The sequence below is a fragment of the Bos mutus genome, chromosome 13, assembly GCF_027580195.1.
Source record: "Bos mutus isolate GX-2022 chromosome 13, NWIPB_WYAK_1.1, whole genome shotgun sequence".
Taxonomy (NCBI): Eukaryota; Metazoa; Chordata; class Mammalia; order Artiodactyla; family Bovidae; genus Bos; species Bos mutus.
The window spans coordinates 31339608-31362316 of record NC_091629.1 but is presented as its reverse complement, the minus strand read 5'-3'; the positions used below and the strand labels follow the sequence as shown (position 1 = coordinate 31362316).

The 22709-nt window shown below is 38.3% G+C and overlaps 1 protein-coding gene across 8 annotated transcripts in view; it reads left to right on the top strand.

Annotated features, from left to right (window-relative positions):
• Positions 1–22709, top strand: part of ZMYND11 (zinc finger MYND-type containing 11) — a 74728-nt gene that overhangs the window by 3433 nt on the left and 48586 nt on the right. For all 8 annotated transcript variants that reach the window (XM_070381230.1, XM_070381233.1, XM_070381227.1 and 5 more), the window contains exon 2: positions 11623–11757. In XM_070381230.1, the coding sequence (XP_070237331.1) occupies positions 11642–11757 (116 nt within the window). In that variant the 5' untranslated portion in view covers positions 11623–11641. The remainder of the gene's footprint in view (positions 1–11622; positions 11758–22709) is intronic.

Sequence of the window (22709 nt, the reverse complement as noted above, 5' to 3'; positions counted from 1 at the left end):
TACATATGATCATCTTAAAAGCATAGCAGTCTTCCTTTTAATTGTATAAGGTCTGACCTCCTTGTAGCACCTCCAAACCCCTCAACACATTTACATAGTCTCTCTCATAAGAAGTGAATGACGTAGTAGTGAATGAGAGTAGCAAATGAGAGAATATAATCCACGTAATGTAAAAGTTGGAGAAGGCAATGGCACCCCACTCCAGTACTCTTGCTTGGAAAATCCCATGGACGGAGGAGCCTGGTAGGCTGCAGTCCATGGAGTCGCTAAGAGTCAGACGCGACTGAAGGACTTCACTTTCACCTTTCACTTTCCTGCATTGGAGAAGGAAATGGCAACCCACTCCAGTGTTCTTGCCTGGAGAATCCCAGGGACGGGGGAGCCTGGTGGGCTGCCGTCTATGGGGTTGCACAGAGTTGGACACGACTGAAGTAACTTAGCAGCAGCAACATAAAAGTTTGAGAATCTCTATGATTAGAGTTGAAATGATAGAAATGAACATAATGGAAGGGAGATAAAATTCAAATCTAAATGCCCAGCAGTATGATGTAATAACTCACATGTAATATTTTAAACATATGTACTCCCTTAAGATTTTTTTATGTGCATGTGTGTGCCTGCTATTACTGTTTCCAGTTAGAAAATTCTTGAAAAGCTATTTATAGGCATACCTCATAGATACTGTGGGTTTTGCTCTAGACCACCACAGTGAAGCAGATACAATAAAACGTGAGTTTTTTGGTTTCCCAATATATATATTTAAAAGTTACATTGAGACTATACTGTAGTCTATTACGTGTACAATAGCATTATGTCTAAAAAAAACACATACCTTAATTTAAAAATATTGTTAAAAAAATACTAGCCATTATCTGTGTTGTGTCTGAGCGACTTCACTTTCACTTTTCACTTTTCACTTTCATGCATTGGAGAAGGAAATGGCAACCCACTCCAGTGTTCTTGCCTGGAGAATCCCAGGGATGGGGAAGCCTGGTGGGCTGCCGTCTATGGGGTCGCACAGAGTCGGACACGACTGAAGCGACTTAGCAGCAGCAGCAGCAGCATCAAAGATCACTGATCACAGATCACACTAACAAATATAGTAATAATGAAAAAGCTTAAAATGTTGCAATAATAACCAAACTGTGACAGAGAAACAGAATGAATGCTGTTGGAAAAATGGCACCAATAGACTTGTTCAATGCAGGATTGCCACGAACCTTCAATTTGTAAAAACAGTATTTGTAAGGGGCTACAAGGTAAAGTGCAATAAAACAAGGTATGCCTGTAGTTTGTATTGTGAAAATACTATACAATATTTGATGTTAAAGTTACTTACAAATGCAAATAAATAGTATTAAAAGTTAAATAAAATATTTATTTGGAAATTTAAATATTTATAGAGAGCAGTATGTATTTAGTAGGCAAATTTAGCAAATTGTTAGGCTTAGATACTCAACTCAATTTTACAAATCTAATTTATGTACAACTAGTAAATATTTAGACATTGAGCTAATCTTTCATTGTATTTTAGCAACATGCTTTCTATTCAGTCAATACATAAATGGCTAATATTTGCCTAACTTTATGTGAAATTAAAGAAACAGATAGAAATAACAATGGAATACTGTCAAAATAGGGTTTTTAAGGGATCATATGGACTCACGAGAGGAATATGTTGAGCAGATTACACTGTTCTTATACAGTAGTTGGAAAAATGTGTTTTGCTAAAAACTTATACACAGTATTTGCCTTTTTGTAAACTGAGGAACATTTAAGTCTAGTAAACTAATTTTAAATAACTGCTTTTATAAAGTTGTTTTGTAAGATCACATTAAAATATATTGACATTATTTATAATAAGTAGAATATGTTTTAATATCTTGTGTTCATTCGTTCATTCACATTGTTATTTATTGAGACTGCTTTATACTAGACACTTGGTAACGAATTACTGAAGCAAATGCAATAAGGTATAACCGAAGAAATTAAGTACAGGTGCTATAGAACCATATATGTGAGTTAAGGCATGTTGTATTTGAGCTGAAATTACTTTTGAGTTCTTAACACTGATTTCAGATTCATTCTGATTTTAACTTTGTGACTTTTATTAGCTACTTGATGATTTTTAAAGGCAACTTTATTATGGTTAGTAATTTTTTTATTCCTTTGTTATTATCTAAGCATTTAAATGAAAGGTAGACCCACTTAAAATCATTAATATCTTTTTGTAATTTGACCTCCTTGTATGCTAAGTAAACTTAAAATTTAAAGAAAGAGTACATCTTTCCTATCCGTTTACCATGTAAATGAAAGAAAGATACATACAAATATTTAGAAGTGTATTGAAGAGCTTGTTGTGCAGTGCTGTGCTTGGTTGCCCAGTCGTGTCTGATTCTTTGTGACCCCATAGACTGTAGCCCACCAAGCTCCTCTGTCAGTAGAATTTTCCAAGCGAGAATACTGGAGTGGGTAGCCATTCCCTTCACCAGAGGATCATCCTAACCCAGGGATTGAACCCAGGTCTCCCGCATTGCAGATGGATTCTTTACCATCTGAGTCACCAGGGACTAACTTTCTCACTGAAGTTTTCGTCTTGCGTTACATGGGGCAGTCATTGTCTCAAGGAATCTTCTATTGTTCCCATTGCTGGATAAGTTGACTTTGGCTTGAAATAGCTAATTTCTTATTTTTAACTCTTTATTTTATATCGGAATATAGCCAACTATCACTATTGTGATAGTTCAGGTGGACAGCAAAGGGACTCAGCTGTACATGTACAGGTGTCCTTTCTCTCCCAAGCTCCCCTCCCATCCGGGCTGCCACACTGGACAGTTCGCTGTTCTATACAGTAGGACCTTGTTGGCTATCCCTTTTAAATGTAGCAGTGTACGTGTCCATCCCAAACTCCCTATCTCTTCCTCCTATCCTTCCCCACTGGCAGCCATAAGTTTCTTCTCTAAGTCTGTGGATCTGTTTTATAAATAAGTTATTTGTATAATTTCTTTTTAGATTCTGCATATAAGTATGTCATATGGTATTTCTCCTTCTCTGTCTGACTCCACTCAGTATGACAAGCTCTAGGTCCATCCATGTTGATGCAAATGGCATTGTTTCATTCATTTTAATGGCTGAGTAACTTTGCATTGTATGTATGTACCACATTTCCTTTATCCAGTCCTTTGTCTGTGAACTTTTAGGTTGCTTCCATGTCTTGGCTGTCATAAACAGTGCTGCAGTGAACATTGGGATACATGTATCCTTTTGGACTTATGTTTTTCTCCAGATATATGACCAGGAATGGGATTGCAGGGTCATATGGAAGCTCTGTATTTAACTTTTAGGAAACCTTCATACTGTTCTCCATAGTCGCTATACCAGTTTATATTCCCGCCAACAGTGTAGGAGGATTCCCTTCTCTACACCCTTTCCAGCATTTATTGTTTGTGGATTTTTTGATGATAGCCATTTTGACGGCTGTTAAGCAATATCGCAGTGTAGTTTTGATTTGAAGCAATATCTCCGTGTAGTTTTGATTTGCATTTCCCCAATAACTAGCACTGTTGAACATCTTTTCATATGCCTCTTGGCCATCTGTATGTCTTCTTTGGGGAAATGTCTACTTAGGTTTTCTGCTCATTTTTTGATTGGGTTATTTGTTTTGATGGTGTTAAGCCTCATATGTGTTTGTGTTAGTTGCTCAGTCTGACTCTTGGCGACCCCATGGACTGTAGCCGCAAGGCTCCTCTGTCTATGGAATTCTCCAGGCAGGCATACTGGAGTGGATTGCCATTCTCTTCTCCAAGGGATCTTCCCAACCCAGGGATCTAACCCAGATCTCCTGCATTGCAGGCAGATTCTTTACCGTTTGAGCAACCAGGGAAGCCTCATGAGCTGTTTGTAAATTTTGCAGACTAATCCCTTGTCGGTCAGGTCGTTTGCAGATATCTCTCTCAGTCTACAGGTTGTCTTTTCTTTTTGTTTATTGTTTCCTTTAAAATAGATCATTTCTTGAAAGTTACTCCAAGTACGGAGGCTTCAGGATTCAGAAGGGGTTTATTGTCTAAAAATAAAATAATATGAAATGTGGTGAGGAGAGAACTGATGAACTGATTGGTAGCATGCCTAGGTTCAGATCATGTTGATGCTCATCAGTGGGGATATTACACAAGGTTTTCTTATGTTTAATAACTATAGGAAGATTTTTTAAAGAGCAGTACGCTTAATGAAGGCTAAACTATCTCAGCTTGAAAGTTATTATGAACACTATAGTTTTTTGTTTTTGTTTTTTGGTAGATTCTTGATTTATCTGCTTATTGATTGCTTTTCTGTTTCAAAACTGCATCTGAGAAATACTGTTAGATAAAGCTCTTAATTTTCAATTGAGTTTTGACATGAAGCCCTTCTCAAATTAATATGGAATATATCTACTTCAGCTGGCCAGTACTTGTAGGAACAAGTGAGATTAATTTATTTGGGCTTGCTATTGATATGTGTAAAAGTTTTTTGGGGCATTTTATTTACCATTAGCAATGTTATCTTTTTAAAAATTAATGAATTATTTATTTTTGGCTTCACTGGGCCTTTGTTGCTGCGTGTGAACTTTTCTCTAGTTGTGGAGAGGGGTACTCCCTAGTTGTGGTGTGTGGGTTCTCTCACAGACATAAAGAACAGACTTGTGGACACAGTGTGGGGTGAGGAGGAAGGAGAGGGTGGGATGTAGGGAGAGAGTAACATGGAAACATACATTACCATATGTAAAATAGATAGCCAGTGGGAGTTTGCTGTATGATCCACTTCAGTTCAGTCGCTCAGCCGTGTTGGACTCTGCGACCCCGTGGACTGCTGCATGCCAGGCTTCCCTGTACTGACTCAGGGAACTAGGCAGGGCTCTCTGTAACAGCCTAGAAGGGTGGGATTGGGAGGGAGGCTCAAGAGGGAGGGGACATATGTATACCTGTGGATGATTCGTATTGATATTTGGCAGAAATCAACACAATACTGTAAAGCAATTATCCTTCAAGTAAAAATAAACAAATTTCAAAAATATTGCACTTAGTGTAATGTCAAAATACCTTATGTTTTTTAGTTTGAAATACATACATTCTTATTCTGCACATATAAGTAGGCTCCCGATTGTGATCAGTATTTGTATTAGATTGTTTTAGTTCAGAAACTTCCATTTGAGTAACTTGAAAGTTAAATTTTTATGATTATTGAAATAAAAAGTTGTAGTCTCAGTTATTTCCAAGTGAAATAAAAGCTGAACAGCTACCAATACAAAGTTAGACTTTGTCTTGATTCATTTGTGTATTTAAACAAATCCTAATGAAAAACATACTGTTGTAAACCTTAGTTGCTGTAGTGTTTGCATCTTTTAAATAAATTCTTTGGGATTTAGGGTGACATGTGGGAAGCTCCTGATAGTACACTGGTTCTCAAGCATGACTGAGCACCTGAATTTTTTTCTTCTTAACAAGAACATTAAGCCAGAATCTCTGGGGATGGTTCTGGGCTCTATTTTAAAGTTCCAGTTGGGTTTTTTTGTTTGTTTAACTTTTTAAATGCCACACTTTTATTTTTAAGTAGTCCAAGTATATATGCCTTCTTCTAGAAAGTTCTTTTTGTAATGACTTATAGAAAATGATGTACCCTGTGACGTTTAGCTGCCTGTCTCAGAAATTATTTTTCAGGAATCTTAATCTTGAAGTTTCCTACAGAGGATAATCTAAATGACCTGAAAAATAAATGTGTCCCAGAGGAAAACCAGTAGTCTCTTCAGGTTCCTCAGAAACACTCTGGCACTGTTGCTTTGCTGGTGATCAGGGGGCTGGATAGCAAAGGTGGGGTTGGTTAGTGTTTCCTAATGGTCCTGCGTTGTGTCTGGTTCATTGATGTCCAGGCTGCCACCCAATTCAGTGTCTCTGAGATTTCCTGTAGTTTGAGCAGCAGCCTAGTGTTCTGCAGGTTGCGGAGTAAGCTGGTGACATTGACAGGTATCAGAAGCACCTGGGCAGTTGGTGTGCCAGCCATGGTGAAGTTGTGCCTACAAGTGAGTTAGACCACCTGAGGAGGTTTTCCTGGCACTGCTGCTGAGCAGCCTCGGTATTCTTGGCTTTTGTCTGCATGTCAGGTGGTCCTTGATGTTCCTCCAGATTGAGAGTGTCGTTTCCACTTACAGAGTCGGAGCAGAGCAGGAGCAGCTTCATTGTCTTAATCGAGTCCCAGAGAAATCCAAGGGAAGAAGCCTGTGAGCAGTGAAATTCACTGCCACTCCAGTTACTGGTGACCGACACCTGCCTTCTCATGTTTTTGCACGTCTACCAGAGGGCTTCCTGAGGACCTGTGGAGTGTCTGATAATTCCCACGCGTTTCTCTTCTTTCCTCTCTAATGTAGACTCCATCAGTCTGCAGAAGTCAGGGCTTTTAGAGGAGGAGGAGTGACCTGGAGAAGCCTCCTTTGGCTTGGTTGCTGACTGTTGGTGTTGTCTTCAGCAAGTTCTGAACTGGTCATTTGCTCTTCCAGCTGGTTGGCATAGCTTCGTCTGCAGTTCATTTCCCACTGACATCAGTCCTCTCAGTTTTTTCTAATTATTTTAAAATATTTCAAGTCAGATTTTCTTAAATAAACATAATTTTCTCAGTTTTAGATGACCAGATAGAGTGAGGAATTATGGCGTTAGAATCCCATTTTAAATAGAATATTCCTATAAAATTGGACCTTGAAGAATAGAGTGGAAAATGTTAGATGAGTATACTATTACAAGTCTGTTTGCTTCTTACACATTATTAAATAACATCTTTTATTCAGCATCTGTAATTATCCCTATATCTGCTGCCTTCTACTCCCAAATTTTTCTGGAGTTCTAGGCAAGTGGCTTGCTTTCGTCACTATTTTTCAGTTGCTAAGTCGTGCCTGACTCTTTGCAACCCCATGGACTGGAGCATACCAGCCCTCCCTGTCCCTCACTATCTCCTGAAATTTGCCCAAGTTCATGTCCATTGAGTTGGTGATGCTATTCAACCATCTCATCCTCTGCCACACCCTTCTCCTTTTGCCTTCAATCTTTCCCAGCATCAGGGTCTTTTGCAGTGAGTAGGCTCTTCGCATCAGGTGGCCAGAGTATTAGAACTTTAGCTTCAGCATCAGTCCTTCCAGTGAATATATAGGGTTGATTTTCATTAGGATTGACTGGTTTCCTCTCCTTGCAGTCCAAGGGACTCTCAAGAGTCTTCTCCAGCACCACAATTTGAAAGCATCGATTCTTCAGTGCTCAGCCTTCTTTATGGTCCAGTTCTCACTTCTATACATGACTACTGGAAAGACCTTAGCTTTGACTGTACTTCCCTATGTAAATTTGACCTTCCTTTGTTTGGCCAGAAACATACAATTCCTGTATTCATTGTGTGTCTTCACTTTTTGCGGAGTATATGTTCATCAAAGATGTTTGGTTTTTTTGTCCACTTTTGGGGGGAGGGGCAGAAAGGTCTTTTACTCAGCATCCTAACATCCATGATCTAAGGGTATCCTTCTTAAAGCAAATCACGGCTACTCGCCTAAGTTTAAAATCCTCTCAGTTACTGCCATTGAAATTACTTGGAAATCCACGCTGGTTATTCTGGACTTCGGATCCTGCATGGTTTGATCTTAGATCCTGCCTCTCTGCCTCTTTTCACACAGCACCTCTCTTTATGACATTCCAGCCACTGTCTTTTCTCCCCTTGAAATATACCAAGTCTTTCTCACTATGACCTTTAACTGGAAACTTTTACCTTTTGACTACATTTACCCATTTTTCTCCCACCTTCCCTGCCTTTGGCAACCATCAGTCTGTTCTCTAAATATATAGGTTTGGTTTTTAAAAAAAATATTTGGCTGCACCAGGTCTTAGTTACAGTGCACAGAATCTTCGATCTTTGTTTTGGCACCTGGGATCCTTTAGCTGTGGCATGCAGACTCCCAGCTGCACCATGTGGGACCTAGTTCCCTGACCATTGCCACCAGACCACCAGGAAGTCCCTGTTGTGAATCAGTTGCAGTGAATGTGGTGGTACAGCTATCTTTTTGAGATAGAGTTTTCATTTTCTTCAGATAAATACCTAAAAGTGTAATTACTGGATCATATGGGAGTTCTGTTTTTCATTTTTTTCCTCCATTATATTTTATTACATGATATTGGATATAGTTCCCTGTGCTATACAGTAGGACCGTGTTGTTTATCTATTCTGTAGATAATAGTTTGCATCTGCTAATTCCGAACTCCCATCCATGCCTCCCTCCTTCCTCTCCACCTTGGCAACCATAATTCTGGTCTCTGTGTGTCTGTTTCTGTTTGGTAAATAAGTTCCTTTGTGTTATATTTTAGATTCCACATATATGTGATATCATATGGTATTTGTCTTTGTCTGATTTCATTTAGTATGATCTTCTCTGGGTCCTTCCACGTTCCGGCAAATGGCGTTATTTCATGCCTTTTTTATGGCTGAGTAATTTCCATTATGTATATGGACCACATCTTCTTTATTCATCTGTTGGTGGACACTTAGCTTGCTTTCATGTCTTGGCTACTGTAAATAGTGCTGCTCTATGAACATAGGGGTGCATGTATCTTTTTGAATTAGAGTTTTCTCCAAATAAATGCCCAAGAGTGCAATTGCTGATGGTAATTGTATTTTTAGTTTTCTGAGGAACCTCCCTACTGTTTTCCATAGTGGCTTCATCAATTTACATTCCCACCAACAGTGTAGGAGTGTTCCTTTGTCTTTACACATTCTCCAGCCTTTCAGAGACTCAGAACAGCCAACTCAGTATTGAAAGAGAGGAACAAAATCAGGGCCTGATACTACCCGACTTCAAGATTTATTATAAAGATATAGTACTTAAAACAGTGTGGTATTGGTGAAGTAACAGTCAGTTACATAGATTAGTGGAACAGAATAGAGAGTTAATTTTGGTTAAAGGCATAGGTTTGTGTTTAGGCTCATTTTTGTATGTGTGGATGTCCAGTTGTACAGCAACACTTGATGAACAGACGGCTTGATTGCATTGCGTTTGCTGCTTTGTCAGGAATGAGCTGACTCTGACACTTAACAGCTGGTAGGTCTGTTTCTGGGCTCTCTCTTCTGTTCTGTCTGTGTGACTTGGATAGGTAGATCTCAGAAATCTTGGTTTTAACTTCACATCTGTTTTCCTGAAATGTAGCATTGGTTAATTCTTTAATCTTGAATTTAATCATTTCTAGGAATTAAGTGACATCACTTTTAAAATTTCTGCTACCAGTCTCTACTATATTCTCCTGTTAGATAATAGTTATATTTGCTATTTATTTTAGTATTTGTAAATGTTAACTTTGTTATTATATATTTTCTGTATTTCTGAGTAAAGTATTCTTAACTTTACCTGCGTGTATTTTGAAAACATCTTACAAGTTGAGTTACATGTCAACTGTACCTGTTTGTATTCCATTGTTTGACTCAGGGATTGTAATATGCATCCATGATTTAATATACTTCCCCTTGAATTAATGTAATAAATACCACTTCACATAAAATGTGAGAATTTACAATGATATAACTGCTTACTACCTCTCCCCTCATGTGTATTATTCTTGTCATCTATATTGTGCTTCTACATATGTTGTAAATCTAATGATACCTAACAGTTATTTTTATGTTTGCTTTAAACAATCAGTTATCTTTTCAAGACTTAAGAAATTTTATATTTTCCCACATTTACCATTTTGTAGTGTTACTTAATCTAGAAGTAATGTCTCTCTGGATTCTCACAGCATATATTTTGGACCATTTATGTCGTATATGATATTATAATTAGTAGTGCCATGTATATGTCAAATTTCCTCTGCTAGTTTTAGGTCATTTTCTGTCAAGGACTAGAGTTTATACATTTAAAAATACTTCATTGTGTTTAGCACAATGCCTTACACAAAATAGGCAGCTATTTTTCTTTAAGTGTGTGAAAATGAAATTTTGTTCTTTTATCTGGGTTTTTGTATAATCTGACAAGTTGTATTATTGTGGTTCACCATTAGATGTCACTTTTACCAATAAATTCCTCATCATAATGTTACTGGGTTTGGAAACTTGACATACCTGTACTAGTGCACTTAAACTGAGAAGTTTCTGTATGTTTTAAAGTTTCAACTTTTTAGAAAAAGACACATTTGTAAATCATAATTAAAATTTAGAAAATCTTCTAGTTTCATATTTCAGTCTATACTGTACAACTAATTATCCTGAAGTTTTCTTGAAAACTTGAATGTTGGCGTTATTGTTTTGATTCTGAACTGATTTTGTAATTCTGAAAAGAACTGTCTTATTTCAGGAGCCTAGCTGGTCCTAGATTCACCAGAAGTGAGTCTCTGTTAAACTGTGGCAACTGCTGGCTCTCTTTGGGATTTTGGAGAAGTAGGGAGAACCGACTTAGCCGTGAAAAGACGTGTGGAGGCGGGGAAAGGGGTCTGCGAGGCTCTGCTGACTCCCCAGAGCACAGGGAAGCGCAAGGAAGCTCGGAGGAGGAGCATCCCTGCTGGTGAAGGATCAGGCCAGGGAGCGTGCAGCCATCCCCAGAGCTTTGCTTGTCTGTCTTATGCCTTTGGGCCTCGGCATCGTAACCTGTGTGCTTTAGGGCTCAGGCCTCTCGTTGCCCAGCAGGTCTGTGCCCGTGCCCAGTGGGGAGTTCGGACGTGTGGCCTCTTCATGTTGTACCATCGCTTAGCAGACATTCAGGCTGCAACTCTGTTTTTTCCCCCTAGTCTTGCCAGGATGTAGCCGGTGGCCTTTTGCCTCAGTCTGTTCAGAATATAGAAATCTGAGTAAATTAACAATGTTGATTGCTTATAACTTAAAGAATGGCTGGCACCTGAACCTTTCCGATAATGTGGGTCCTTTCATGTCATCACCGGTATACCAACTGCCAGCCTTTGACACCTCAGTCAGAAACAACTGTTCTGTACTTTCTGTTTGTGGTCTTATTTTTCTTTAAAGGAATGTTGTTTTCATCTATCAGTATGTCTATATTGAATAAAGATATTCACTCTTTGCAACCCCATGGACTGTAGCCCACCAGGTTCCTCTGTCCATGGAATTTTCCAGGCAAGAATACTGGGCTGGATTGGCATTTCCTTCTTCAGGGTATCTTCCCAATCCAGGGATCAAACCTGGGTTTCCTGCATTGCAGGCGGAGTCTTTACTGTCTAAGCCAGCACGGAAGCCTCTTTCATGATGAAGTACCTAATAATTTGGACATTTAGTTTCCATTTTGCATTGATCTGTCAAATTACACACAATGTAATATCAAAAAATGAAATTTTATGTAGTAATATTTTTGCTTTATAATAAGTTTTATATATGTATTTCTTTGGCGTATTGATGTAAGATGACTGCTCCTTCTTGGGCAGACCTTTTTGACTATTGGTCTTTTAGTGTCATTCTTTGTGAAGTAATGAAGTGAAAATTTTAATGGAGTAATTGGTGATGTGGATGGTAGAAAATAAAAAGTTGGCTGTACTATATAGTGAGGTGCTGACTGTTAACTCACTTATATTGATGATAATTGATTTGGTAATCTGTGCTTTTCCCTTATGTTTCCATATATTGCTACAGCTAAAGGAGTAAACAGGTCATGGCACGCTTAACAAAAAGACGGCAGGCGGACACAAAAGCTATCCAGCATCTTTGGGCAGCCATTGAGATTATACGAAATCAGAAGCAAATTGCCAACATTGACCGTATTACAAAGTAAGTCATTTTATACAGACAGATCTCTCAAATTTTATGTGGAATTTTGGGAGAAAAGGTCCAAGAATCATTTATTTATTATGTTAATCAACATGTATTACAAAGTACTAGTCACTTTTTGCCTTGTAGGATTGTAAAGTTGTTAGGGAAATACTGAAACATGCACAAGCACCTTGTGTTTAGAGGTTATATAGACTATCAATGTGTACTATTTCCAATAGTACACTAATACATTTTTAGTATTCAAAATTTTTTTAACTCTTGAAAGCCAGTCTTTATTTAAGTCTTTTATCAAAAGGTATTTGGTTAATTACTTTCTTCTATGTAAACTATCTAAAAGTCTACTGGTCATTGTTTATTTTAATGTATGAATAATATATGCTACCATATAATGTGGTGTAGGTACGGTACATAACTTATTATTAGTTTGTAGTACACTAACCAGAATTTTCAACAATTTCATTCTATATTTTTAAGTTACAGACAGTATATCTTCAGCTGAAAGAAGGAAGTTCTTCTTTATTTTATTTTCCATTGCTATTTATCTCGATGGTCCAGGATTCAGAATAGCAAAAAATCTGACTCCTGTATGAATGCTCTGTTTACATGTTATGTACTAATTATAAGGGAATCTTCAAATAGAAATTGATTTTGTTTTGCTTTGTATTTTTAAAGGAATACAATTAAATTAATCTTTTTAAAATGTTTTAATTTTTTAGAATAATTTCTATAGAATTTCTTTATACTTATTCTCTGACACATCCTTTAAACGTTAACTATGAAAATGGAAAACAGATGATTTACAAAAGCTCATTTAAATAAGCGATTATTTTTGTCCTTGTTAATAGGCAACAAAGTTAAGTAATATATGTTTATGTTTTTGTCACGTAGTCATATTCTAGTGAAGAGGTTTATAAAGGTTACTTAAGAGGGAAAGGCCAGGAGAAAGAAAGATGGTGTTGTATGTTGTTTTAACTCTGTATCCTTTCTTTGGATATTTTAAAGTTGCCCATGTACAACTCTCTCCTATAGGTGACTCGAAGGGGAAGAAATAGGTAATAGCTGTGTGGAAAATAAGGATAAAATAATAGTATATAATAAATAAGTTACCTTTAATATTGGTGATATTGGAATAAAAATATTTTTAAAAAACCTCTAAGTACAGAAATATAAAAGTATTTTCCTATGGTTTGGATTTAAAAAAAAACCAACATAGTTTGTTTATATCAAAATTTATAGATGAATGGTGGAAATAAGATACTGTTCTTTGGATTTAATTTTTAAAATTCATTTAATCTTGACTGAACTATTTCAACTTACAGGCTGTTACTTCTTCTTAATCCATGGCATCTTTCTCTAAAGCTCTAGGGACATTCTCTAGGAACCTGTGGGAATCTCCAGGTGAGGTATTCAGAGTTTGTCCGCCAAGGTTGCTGACATGTGTGTCAGAGTAGTCTTTGGATGACCAGGCTGTGTGTGCTTGGGTTTACATGTTAAATTGTGAGAGACTCGCAGAGGCTATGGACAGCATTGCACACCTCTTCTCGGTATGCACAATGGACTGTCCATAAACATTCTCTCTTCTCCTTTCCTTATCAGTACAGCCTTAAGGGTGCCAGGGTGTATTTTCCTTCATGTCCAAAGGTTCGTCCATAGGTCTTAAGATAGCTAAGAATAAATTCATTTATCTGTCAGTTAGTCATTGTTATATCAGTCTTATCTAAAGATGAAAAAAAATAGAAAATCAGAGAATGTGTGTTTGAGAGGTTTCTGGTGTTCCTTCTGCCTCGTCTGAGAGTATTCTGTGTCTCTTTTTAGTACGGGATGCATTCATAGCATCTAGTACTTTCATAACACTAGTCACATGTAATTATTTCCCTGCCAGACTGTCAGCACCAGAAAGGAGCTGTCTAGATAACTGCCTAGCCCAGTGGTGTGGCTTCTCAGCAGTGTTAATTTCCTTGCTTGTAACCCTTGCCAAGGTAAGGTAGGAAGAGGCATTGGACCATGACAGGAAGTCAGATCTTTTGCTTTAAAACCTAATCATCTTATTCTGTTTTCTAAGTAGGTAAATACTTCTCAAACTTTAATGGTAAATCAAGGTACTCAGTTACAACTAAGTCTGAGCACAGAAGTGCCTTTCCATCTTTATCAAATATCTTAAGCTGCTGAAGGTTTTAGTGGAGTTACTATGAAGAATGTATATGTAGTCATTAGGTTTCATCCTGTATTTGACTGGTGAGCTACTCCCTAAGATAAAAGTTGCACAGTTTCAGTCACACATTGAAAGTTTTGGGCTTTGGGGTCATGACTCTTTTTACTTAGAAGTCTGGCAATCCTAAACACTGTAGTTTACCACTCGCTCTATGTTTCAGTTCTGCTGCTTTTTATTTGAAGTGTCTTTTTAAAGACATTTTTAATTTATGTTTCTCATTCATCTTTTTTAAAATAATAGCAATTTTGTTGATTTTTTGGTCACATCACATGGCATGTTGAGTGTGGGTTTTTTGTTCCCCAACCAAGGATAGAAGCTGCCCCTGCTGCAGTGGAAGCCCAGAGTCTTACTGGGGCTGCCAGGGAAGTCCCTCTCATTCATCTGTTTTTGTTTTTGTTTTTTCTTTGCAATTTATTTATCTAAGGACTTGGTTCATTTACTCTGTGGCTTCTTATAGTCTGCCTTTGTGATTGCATCCCTGTGGTGTGCCTTATCCTGATGCTCATTTCTTTGCATCTCATGGAGGCTACTAGAGATCTCTTCAAGAAAATTAGACATACCAAGGGAACATTTCATGCAAAGATGGGCACAATAAAGGACAGAAATGGTATGAACCTAACAAAAGTAGAAGATATTGAAAAGAGGTGGCAAGAATACAAAGAAGAACTATACAAAAAAGATCTTCATGACTCAGATAACCAAGATGATGTGATCACTCATCTAGAGCCAGACATCCTGGAATGTGAAGTCAAGTGGGCCTTAGGAAGCATCACTGTGAACAAAAGTAGTGGAAGTGATGAAATTCCAGTTGAGCTATTTCAAATCCTAAAAGATGATGCTGTGAAAATGCTGGCACTTATTATGCCAGCAAATTTGGAAAATTCAGCAGTGGCCACAGGACTGGAAAAGGTCAGTTTTCATTCCAATCCCAAAGAAAGGCAATGCCAAAGAATATTTAAACTACCGCACAGTTGTACTCATCTCACACGCTAACAAAGTAATGCTTAAAATTCTCTGAGACAGTACGTGAACTGTGAAATTCCAGATGTTCAAGCTGGATTTATAAAAGCCAGAGGACCCAGAGATCAAATTGCCAGCAATCCGTTGGATCATTGAAAAAGCAAGAGAGTTCCAGAAAAACATCTACTTCTGCTTTATTGACCACGCCAAAGCATTTGTGTGGATCACAACAAACTGGAAAATTCTTCAAGAGATGGGAATGCCAGACCACCTGACCTGCCTCCTGAGAAATCTGTATGCAGGTCAAGAAGCAACAGTTAGAACCTGACATGGAACAACGGACTAGTTCCAAATCGGGAAAGGAGTACGTCAAGGCTGTATATAGTCACCCTGCTTATTTAATTTATATGCAGAGAACATCATGCGAAATGCTGGGCTGGGTGATGCACAAGCTGGGATCAAGATTGCTGGGAGAAATATCAATAACCTCAGATATGCAGATGACACCACCCTTATGGCAGAAAGTGAAGAAGAACTTCACTTTCTTGATAAGCCTCTTGATGAAAGTGAAAGAGGAGAGTGAAAAAGCTGCCTTAAAACTCAACATTCAGAAAACTAAGATCATGGCATCTGGTCCCATCACTTCATGGCAAATAGATAAGGAAACAATGAAAATAGTGAGAGACTTTGTTTTGGGGGGCTCCAAAATCACTGCAGATAGTGACTGCAGCCATGAAATGAAAAGACACTTGTTCCTTGGAAGAAAAGCTATGACCAACCTAGACAGCATATTAAAAATCAGAGACATCATTTTGCCAACAAAGGTCCCTCTAGTCAAAGCTGTGGTTTTTCTAGTAGTCATGTATGGATGTGAGTTGGACTATAAAGAAAGCTGAGCCGAGAAGAATTGATCCTTTTGAACTGTGGTGTTGGAGAAGACCTGAGAGTCCCTTGGACTGCAAGAAGATCCAACCAGTCAATCCTAAAGGAAATCAGCCCTGAATATTCATTGGAAGGACTGGTGCTAAAGCTCCAATACTTTGATACCTGATGCGAAGAACTGATTCATTAGAAAAGACTCTGATGCTGGGAAAGACTGAAAGCAGGAAGAGAGGGGGATGACAGAGGATGAGGTGGTTGGATGGCATCACTGACTCGATGGACATGAGTCTGAGCAAGCTCTGGGAGTTGATGATGGACAGGGAAGCCTGGCATGCTGCAGTCCATGGGGTTGCAAAGAGTTGGACACGACTGAGTGACTGAACTGAGCTGAGTAGTGAATCCTAGCAGTGTAAGACTTCCTCATAGGTGGTAATGTGTTTCATTTGGCAAGGTTAGTACTCAGCCTGTTGTACAGTGGCTAGATTCAGTAATTCATTAAGGATTGTGAAATAGTGATAATCTGTCAAATAGTTTATCTTTTATTTTTCAACTGAAACACTTCCATAAGAACATAAACTTCCTATCATGTAGGGTGTGGTTACCAATTTGGTATGGTTCACATCGAAAAGGTAGAACAACTGATTCTTTTAACTAGCGGTTTTCAAAATAGCATCCTCCAGTGGCGACCAAATAGTTCTTTCTGGTGTATTTCAGTCTGTTTCTGTTATAATCCCTATTGATGCTTAACTTCCCTTCTTTGACCAGTTGGAGCCTCTTCGTGATGTCTTTTGAAGTTCCTGTCTGCTTTCTGATATGACAGGATTTTTTCGGGCTCACCTAGGACACACCGTGCCCCAAGCCTGCATCCACTGATTTCTCCAGGGGACGCTGGTTTCTTACAGTTAGAAATTGTGTCTCAAGAGCATTTTCTGGCCCTCAGTGTGCTTGTTGCTACCAGGTTGGTCTCTGTCTCTAGGCCTTTAAGTGGACCAGCTAGGAAATACATATAGTTGTAATGAATTCATACTGATATTTCCCCCTTGAATTTATGGCTACTGGTTTTTACTGAGCTATCTAAAATCTTTGCCTTCTTTCTTACACAGTAAGAGTCATGATTCTTAAGGACACTATGGGTGGTGCATTTTAGATGTCATATAGTTAACTCAGTCGTTCTCTCCAGCTATGTCCCAGGCTGTCTGAGAATACCATCACCGGTGCTGGAACTGACAGCACATCTCATGGAAACCAGACAAGCTGTTTTAGCCTCTCTGAACAACTGTACTGATTCTAAACTGTCACAGAATGTAGCGATTACATGTCATACTTTGTACTTAGAGCTGGCATTTAGTCTTACTTCTCCAAGTGTTTGTTTCATGCTTACCACTGACATCTGAAGTTCATTCTCTAGTAGAGTCTTTAAAGAAAATTTTTTCACTTCCCCACTCTGCAGTTTTACTGAGATACAATTGGCATTGATCCATGTTGTTACAAAATGATGGAATTGCCTTCTTTTTATGACTGAATAATATTCCATTGTACATGTATACCATGTTTTATTGATCAGTTTGTCTCTTGATGGACCCTTAGGTTGTTCCCATGTCTTGGTTGTTGTAAATAATGCTGCTGAGAACACGAGGGTACAGAAGTCTTAAGATAGTGATTTCATTTTCTTCTGATAAGTACTCAGGAGTGGGATTGCTGGATCATATGGTAATTTCTGTTTTTACTTTTTTGAGGAAGCTTGTTACTATTTTTAACTTAAAAATTGTACAACTGACCCTTGAACAGCGTGGATTGAACTGTACAGGTTCACTTATCCCCTGTGCCATGGCGCTGCATGCTTCAGGGTTGCCTGAATCCAGAAGTGGAGCTGCACACAGAGGGCTGACTGTAAAGAGGGACGCAGGTCTTGGACTACATTGGGCTGTGGTGGGCTCTGACCCCTATAGGTTCAAGGGTCAATTGTATATATATATATCATTTGTGGACTTTTATTATCTTGTTTACTTGTTGTTTTGGGGGGCTTTTTCTTATACTCTGTTGGTTTCTTTTCCTGTCTTCTATATTTGTAATTTTCAGGTTGGGCAGTTGTGAATAAAGCTGCTATACAGTTTTGGTTTTTTTCATATTTTCTTTCTTTATGACTTATACTGACCACATTTTTTGCTACATACTGACTCTTGTGTGCCTTCTAGTTTGGACTTCTTCTGAAGTGAATTTTTTCATTTACTTCTCATGTTTACATCATTTCTGAGTTTTCTAATTCTGACATATCTTTCCTGTATCTTATATAATTTTCTTAATGTCTTTTCATGTGTTTAAATAGTAGTTATAGTCTGATCTGTGTTGTGGGCACCTGTCTTGGGCATGCTTCCACTTTAGGGATGTTCTGTTCCTTCAGCCACAGTCCTGTCATGTGAAATCACTTTTCCTGAACTTGTGTCAAAGGAAGGTGGTTGCAAACAGTTTTTGGAGGTATGGCTCTAAAGCATCTTCTGTCATTTTTATGAAGTGCTAAAAATAATGTCTCACATTTACCATGATCTCCTGCTTCTGTACCTTTTGCCAGAACCACAATTTCTTTTGTGCCCATTGTCCTTACATTGGAGATCTTTATGACCAGACTTCAGTGGGGTTTGATACTTTTATTGTTAGCAGTTTCTCTACACTGTAGAGTTCTGTACTAGAAGGGAGCTTTGGCTGATGGTGAGTGTTCACAAGTTTCTCTGCTCCAGCCCCATAAGAACTTTACCACGAGCTCGTGAATTACCATCAGTTACCTGCAAATAGAGGTGTGTAAACCCTGTCCAATGTCCACTGCTGTTCTCGATTTGGCCCTCTTTGCTCTCCAGTGACTGCTTGTTAGCTGTTTTATCTGCCTGTTCTCAGTGCTGTGTCATGTCCCTCTGCCTCCTCCTGCACAGGTGTCAGTACCAAGTGCAGTTCCAGCTTTTGGAGGCTTGTCCTCCCCTACTGGACTTTGGGATTCATGAGAATTCTTGTCACTTGTTTTCCAAGGGTTAGGTCATCAACTTGTTTTTTGCTAACGCTTCCTGTGACTTTGTCGAGGAGGTTGGGAGACATTAAAACCATGTTACTTCTTGCCATCTTCCCAGCTCACAGCATCGAGTCATTTTTCTAAAAAGAAAAATAATTGCTAAAGGCACTGGGTATTTTCTGAAGTCCTAAAGCAGAGCTGAAAGCAATAAAAATTCGTTCTAGCAGAGGCAGATTCAAGCAGTATTTTTCATTTTTGTATATGACACTAGAACATACAGAATCTACAGCAGTATCATCTTTAGAATATCATTAAAATGTTACATTTGTGTTGAAATTTGAAAAGAAATTTTATGAGTAGAAGTTTCATATCCTCAAAGTTAATTGAACAAATAGGTACTAATAACAACTTCTATAACAAAGTAGGGTTTGTTTGTGTTGCAAATGTTTCTTCTATGTAATCTGATGATATCTAACTTCAGGGTTCATGGCAGTAGCGTTTTGTTAGTTGTCAGTACACCTCCCTTGGAAAGAGTCCTGAGTCTTTTTAATACTACCTTTTACTTTCTTTTTTTCTAATTGCTAGTTTTCTGTTCAGATAAGTAGAAAAGGTACTATAAATTACAGAGCCACTGTTGAGATTTATAGGCTTCCCTGATAGCTCAGTTGGTAAAGAATCTACCTGCAATAAAGGAGACCCTGGTTCGATTCCTGGGTTGGAAAGATTCGCTGGAGAAGGGATAGGCTACCCACTCCACTATTCTTGGGCTTCCCTTGTGGCTCAGCTGGCAAAGAATCTCCCTGCAACACGGGAGACCTGGGTTTAATCCCTGGGCTGGGAAGATCCCCTGGAGAAGGGAAGGGCTACCCACTCCAGTATTCTGGCCTGGAGAATTCCATGCACTGTAGTCCATGGGGTCGCAAAAAATCAGGCACAACTGAGTGACTTTCACTTTCACTTTATTGAATATTTCAAGTATTTAAAAAATATCACTAAGAGAAACTTCTTTGAAAATTTCTGTTATTTGGGGATGGATGTTTTTGTGTTTCTTTGTTTGTTTTAATTAAAAAAATTATTTGTTTTGGCTGCACTAGATCTTCGCTCCTTCGAGGGCTTTTCAGTAGTTGTGGAGAGCAGAGGCTACTCTCTGTGGTACCTGGCCTTCTCGCTGCAGAATCTTCTCTTGTTGCAAAACATGGACTCTAGAGCTTACAGGCTTCAGTACCTGTGGTTCCTGGGCTCTGTAGGGCAGGCTCAGGAGTTGTGGCACACAGGCTTAGTTGCTCGATGGCATGTGGGATCTTCTGAATGAGGGATTGAACCCATGTCTCTTGTATTGGCAGGTAGATTCTTTACCACTGAACCACCAGGGAGTCCTGGGGATGGAAAATATTTTTACAGAATGAGTCAAATCTGAAATCAAAATACATGTATAGGGTAAAGTTTGATTGTTTAAAATTAATTGTTAACTTGTGCCTCTGATTTAAAAGCTCATGTTTATAAATGTGATTTAATAATGGTATAAACTTCCATTCTTACTTGAAAAGTAAATAAGCACAAATAAATTTTGGCCTGTCCATAAAAACACTTTATGTTTTTAGAAGATAAAAGATGTTTTGTGATGTTTAATCATAAGATGAAAACAAATGAGTTGTTTTATCTTAAAAAAGAATTACATGAGTCAGTTTAGATGAACATAAGCATAGACAAGAGTAGCTATAATGCTAAATTATAAGTAGTACATATGAATTCGTCAGTTTTATGAAATTTGGCTAGGTGTCATGAAATTAAAGCTGTGAAATATTTGATTGCAGCACTTATATAAAACAATTGTTTATAAAATATTTTTATGTTTGTACTACATCATGATGTTTTTAGCCCTTGTTTTACAGTTTTTAAATAAATGAGCAAAGAGATAAAGAAGCATATGACATCAAAACCAGTAACAGAAATGAAATTTAAACTTTGAATCCCTAAGATTTCCAGTATGATTCATAATTCATTGCCTTATTATTTTTAAAATGTCTCCTATATTTTAATACCCAATAAAAATAAGTTACATGTCATTTTTTCCTCTTTAATCCAAATTATTCATATCTAATTTAGATGATTATAATACAACATTAGACTTTCATAAGTATTCTAAATAATAGTTATAAGATAAAGACATATTTTTGAAAGAAGTATGGGTTTTATTACAGTCTCTGCCAGTATTATTAGCTAACATTATTGGTGTCATTGGGAGAGATCAAATTATTTTTTCTTGTCTTGGAAAAAGCAGTTGAAGTCTCATTTCCTTTCTGTCTTGAGCAACTTTGATTTTGTGTTTCTAGAGGTGACCACATTTGTGACTAGCATGCTTATTAGACTGACATTGGATCGGTTGACTTAGTCCCATTCAAGTTAATGTTTCAGATTAGGGCATCAATTAATTACATGTATTGCTTACTTTAGGGTCAAACCCCAATTAGAAAATGTGACCTCTGACCTCTTGTGACATGTTTGGCATTGAAATTTGAGTTCTCCTGGAGTTCTTCTTATCACTACAGACAGACATAAATCCAGATTGTAAGTCTTCTTCATGTGTAGGTTGTCTTTGAAGTTGCAACTAGGTACCCATTAATTATTTTTTTTACTATAGTTCAGTTTTATGAAACCTATGATTTCTAGGAACTATTTGTCTTATCCCTGTCAATTTCTATTCCCTCAGTAGATTTATTGTAGGATAGGAAAGTGGCCATTGCCGAAGTTACGATAAAGTTAATTTTAAAAAACTTAACAGTTAATGTTATGTTGTATATGTACTCCCAAGAATTCTTCATTCTCATTTCAATCTGTGTTGATTTATTCTTTCTTACACACTGTCTTATGGTAGTAGGTTGACAGGTACAGTTTACCACTGTTACCATTGTTATTTTATTTTATATAACAGCCTTACAGAAGAGTTACTGGTTCTGAAGAGCCATAACCACAGTCCCACAGTGAGTGTTGTCCAGCATGCCACATTCCTGGGGCACTCACTTTGGCTGGGATTGTTGTCCACGTGCTTTCATATGTTTCATGTTTCTCTGCGGTTCTATGATGGAATCATACAGACAAGGCACAGAAAAGTACCATTAAAGAGTAAAAGAATATGGGGAGGGAGGTGGGGGGGGATTGGGACGGAGGGACACATGTATACTTGTGGCTGATTCATGTAAATGTATGGCAAAACCACCTCAATATTATAAAGTATTTAGCTTCCAATTAAAATATAATAAAAGAATAGTACCAAATAATGGAAAAGGTATCCTAGACAGAATGCAGCTCTGCCCCATGTGAGTGGAATGTTTAATTAATAGTATGACAGGCCTTTCCCGGAGAAGGCAATAGCACCCCACTCCAGTACTCTTGCCTGGAAAATTCCATGGGCGGAGGAGCCTGGTAGGCTGCAGTCCATGGGGTCGCTAAGAGTTGGACACGACTGAGCGACTTCACTTTCACTTTTCACTTTCATGCATTGGAGAAGGAAATAGCAACCCACTCCAGTGTTCTTGCCTGGAGAATCCCAGGGAAGGGGGAGCCTGGTGGGCTGCCATCTCTGGGGTGGCACAGAATCGGACACGACTGAAGAGACTTAGCAGCAGCAGTAGCAGCAGGCCTTTCCTGGGAGAGATTGAAGGCAAAAGGAGGAGGGGACAGCAGAGGATGAGATGGTTAGATAGCATCATTGACTCAATGGACATGAATTCTGAGCAAACTCCAGGAGATAGTTAAGGACAGGGGAGCCTGGCCTGCTGTAGTCCATGGGGTCAGAAAGGATTTGGACATGGCAGGGACTGAACAACAATGACAGGCCTTAATTGAAGGGGGAGGAGGTAGTGCTGGGTCACTGAGAGAGAATCAGGAAGGCCTTAG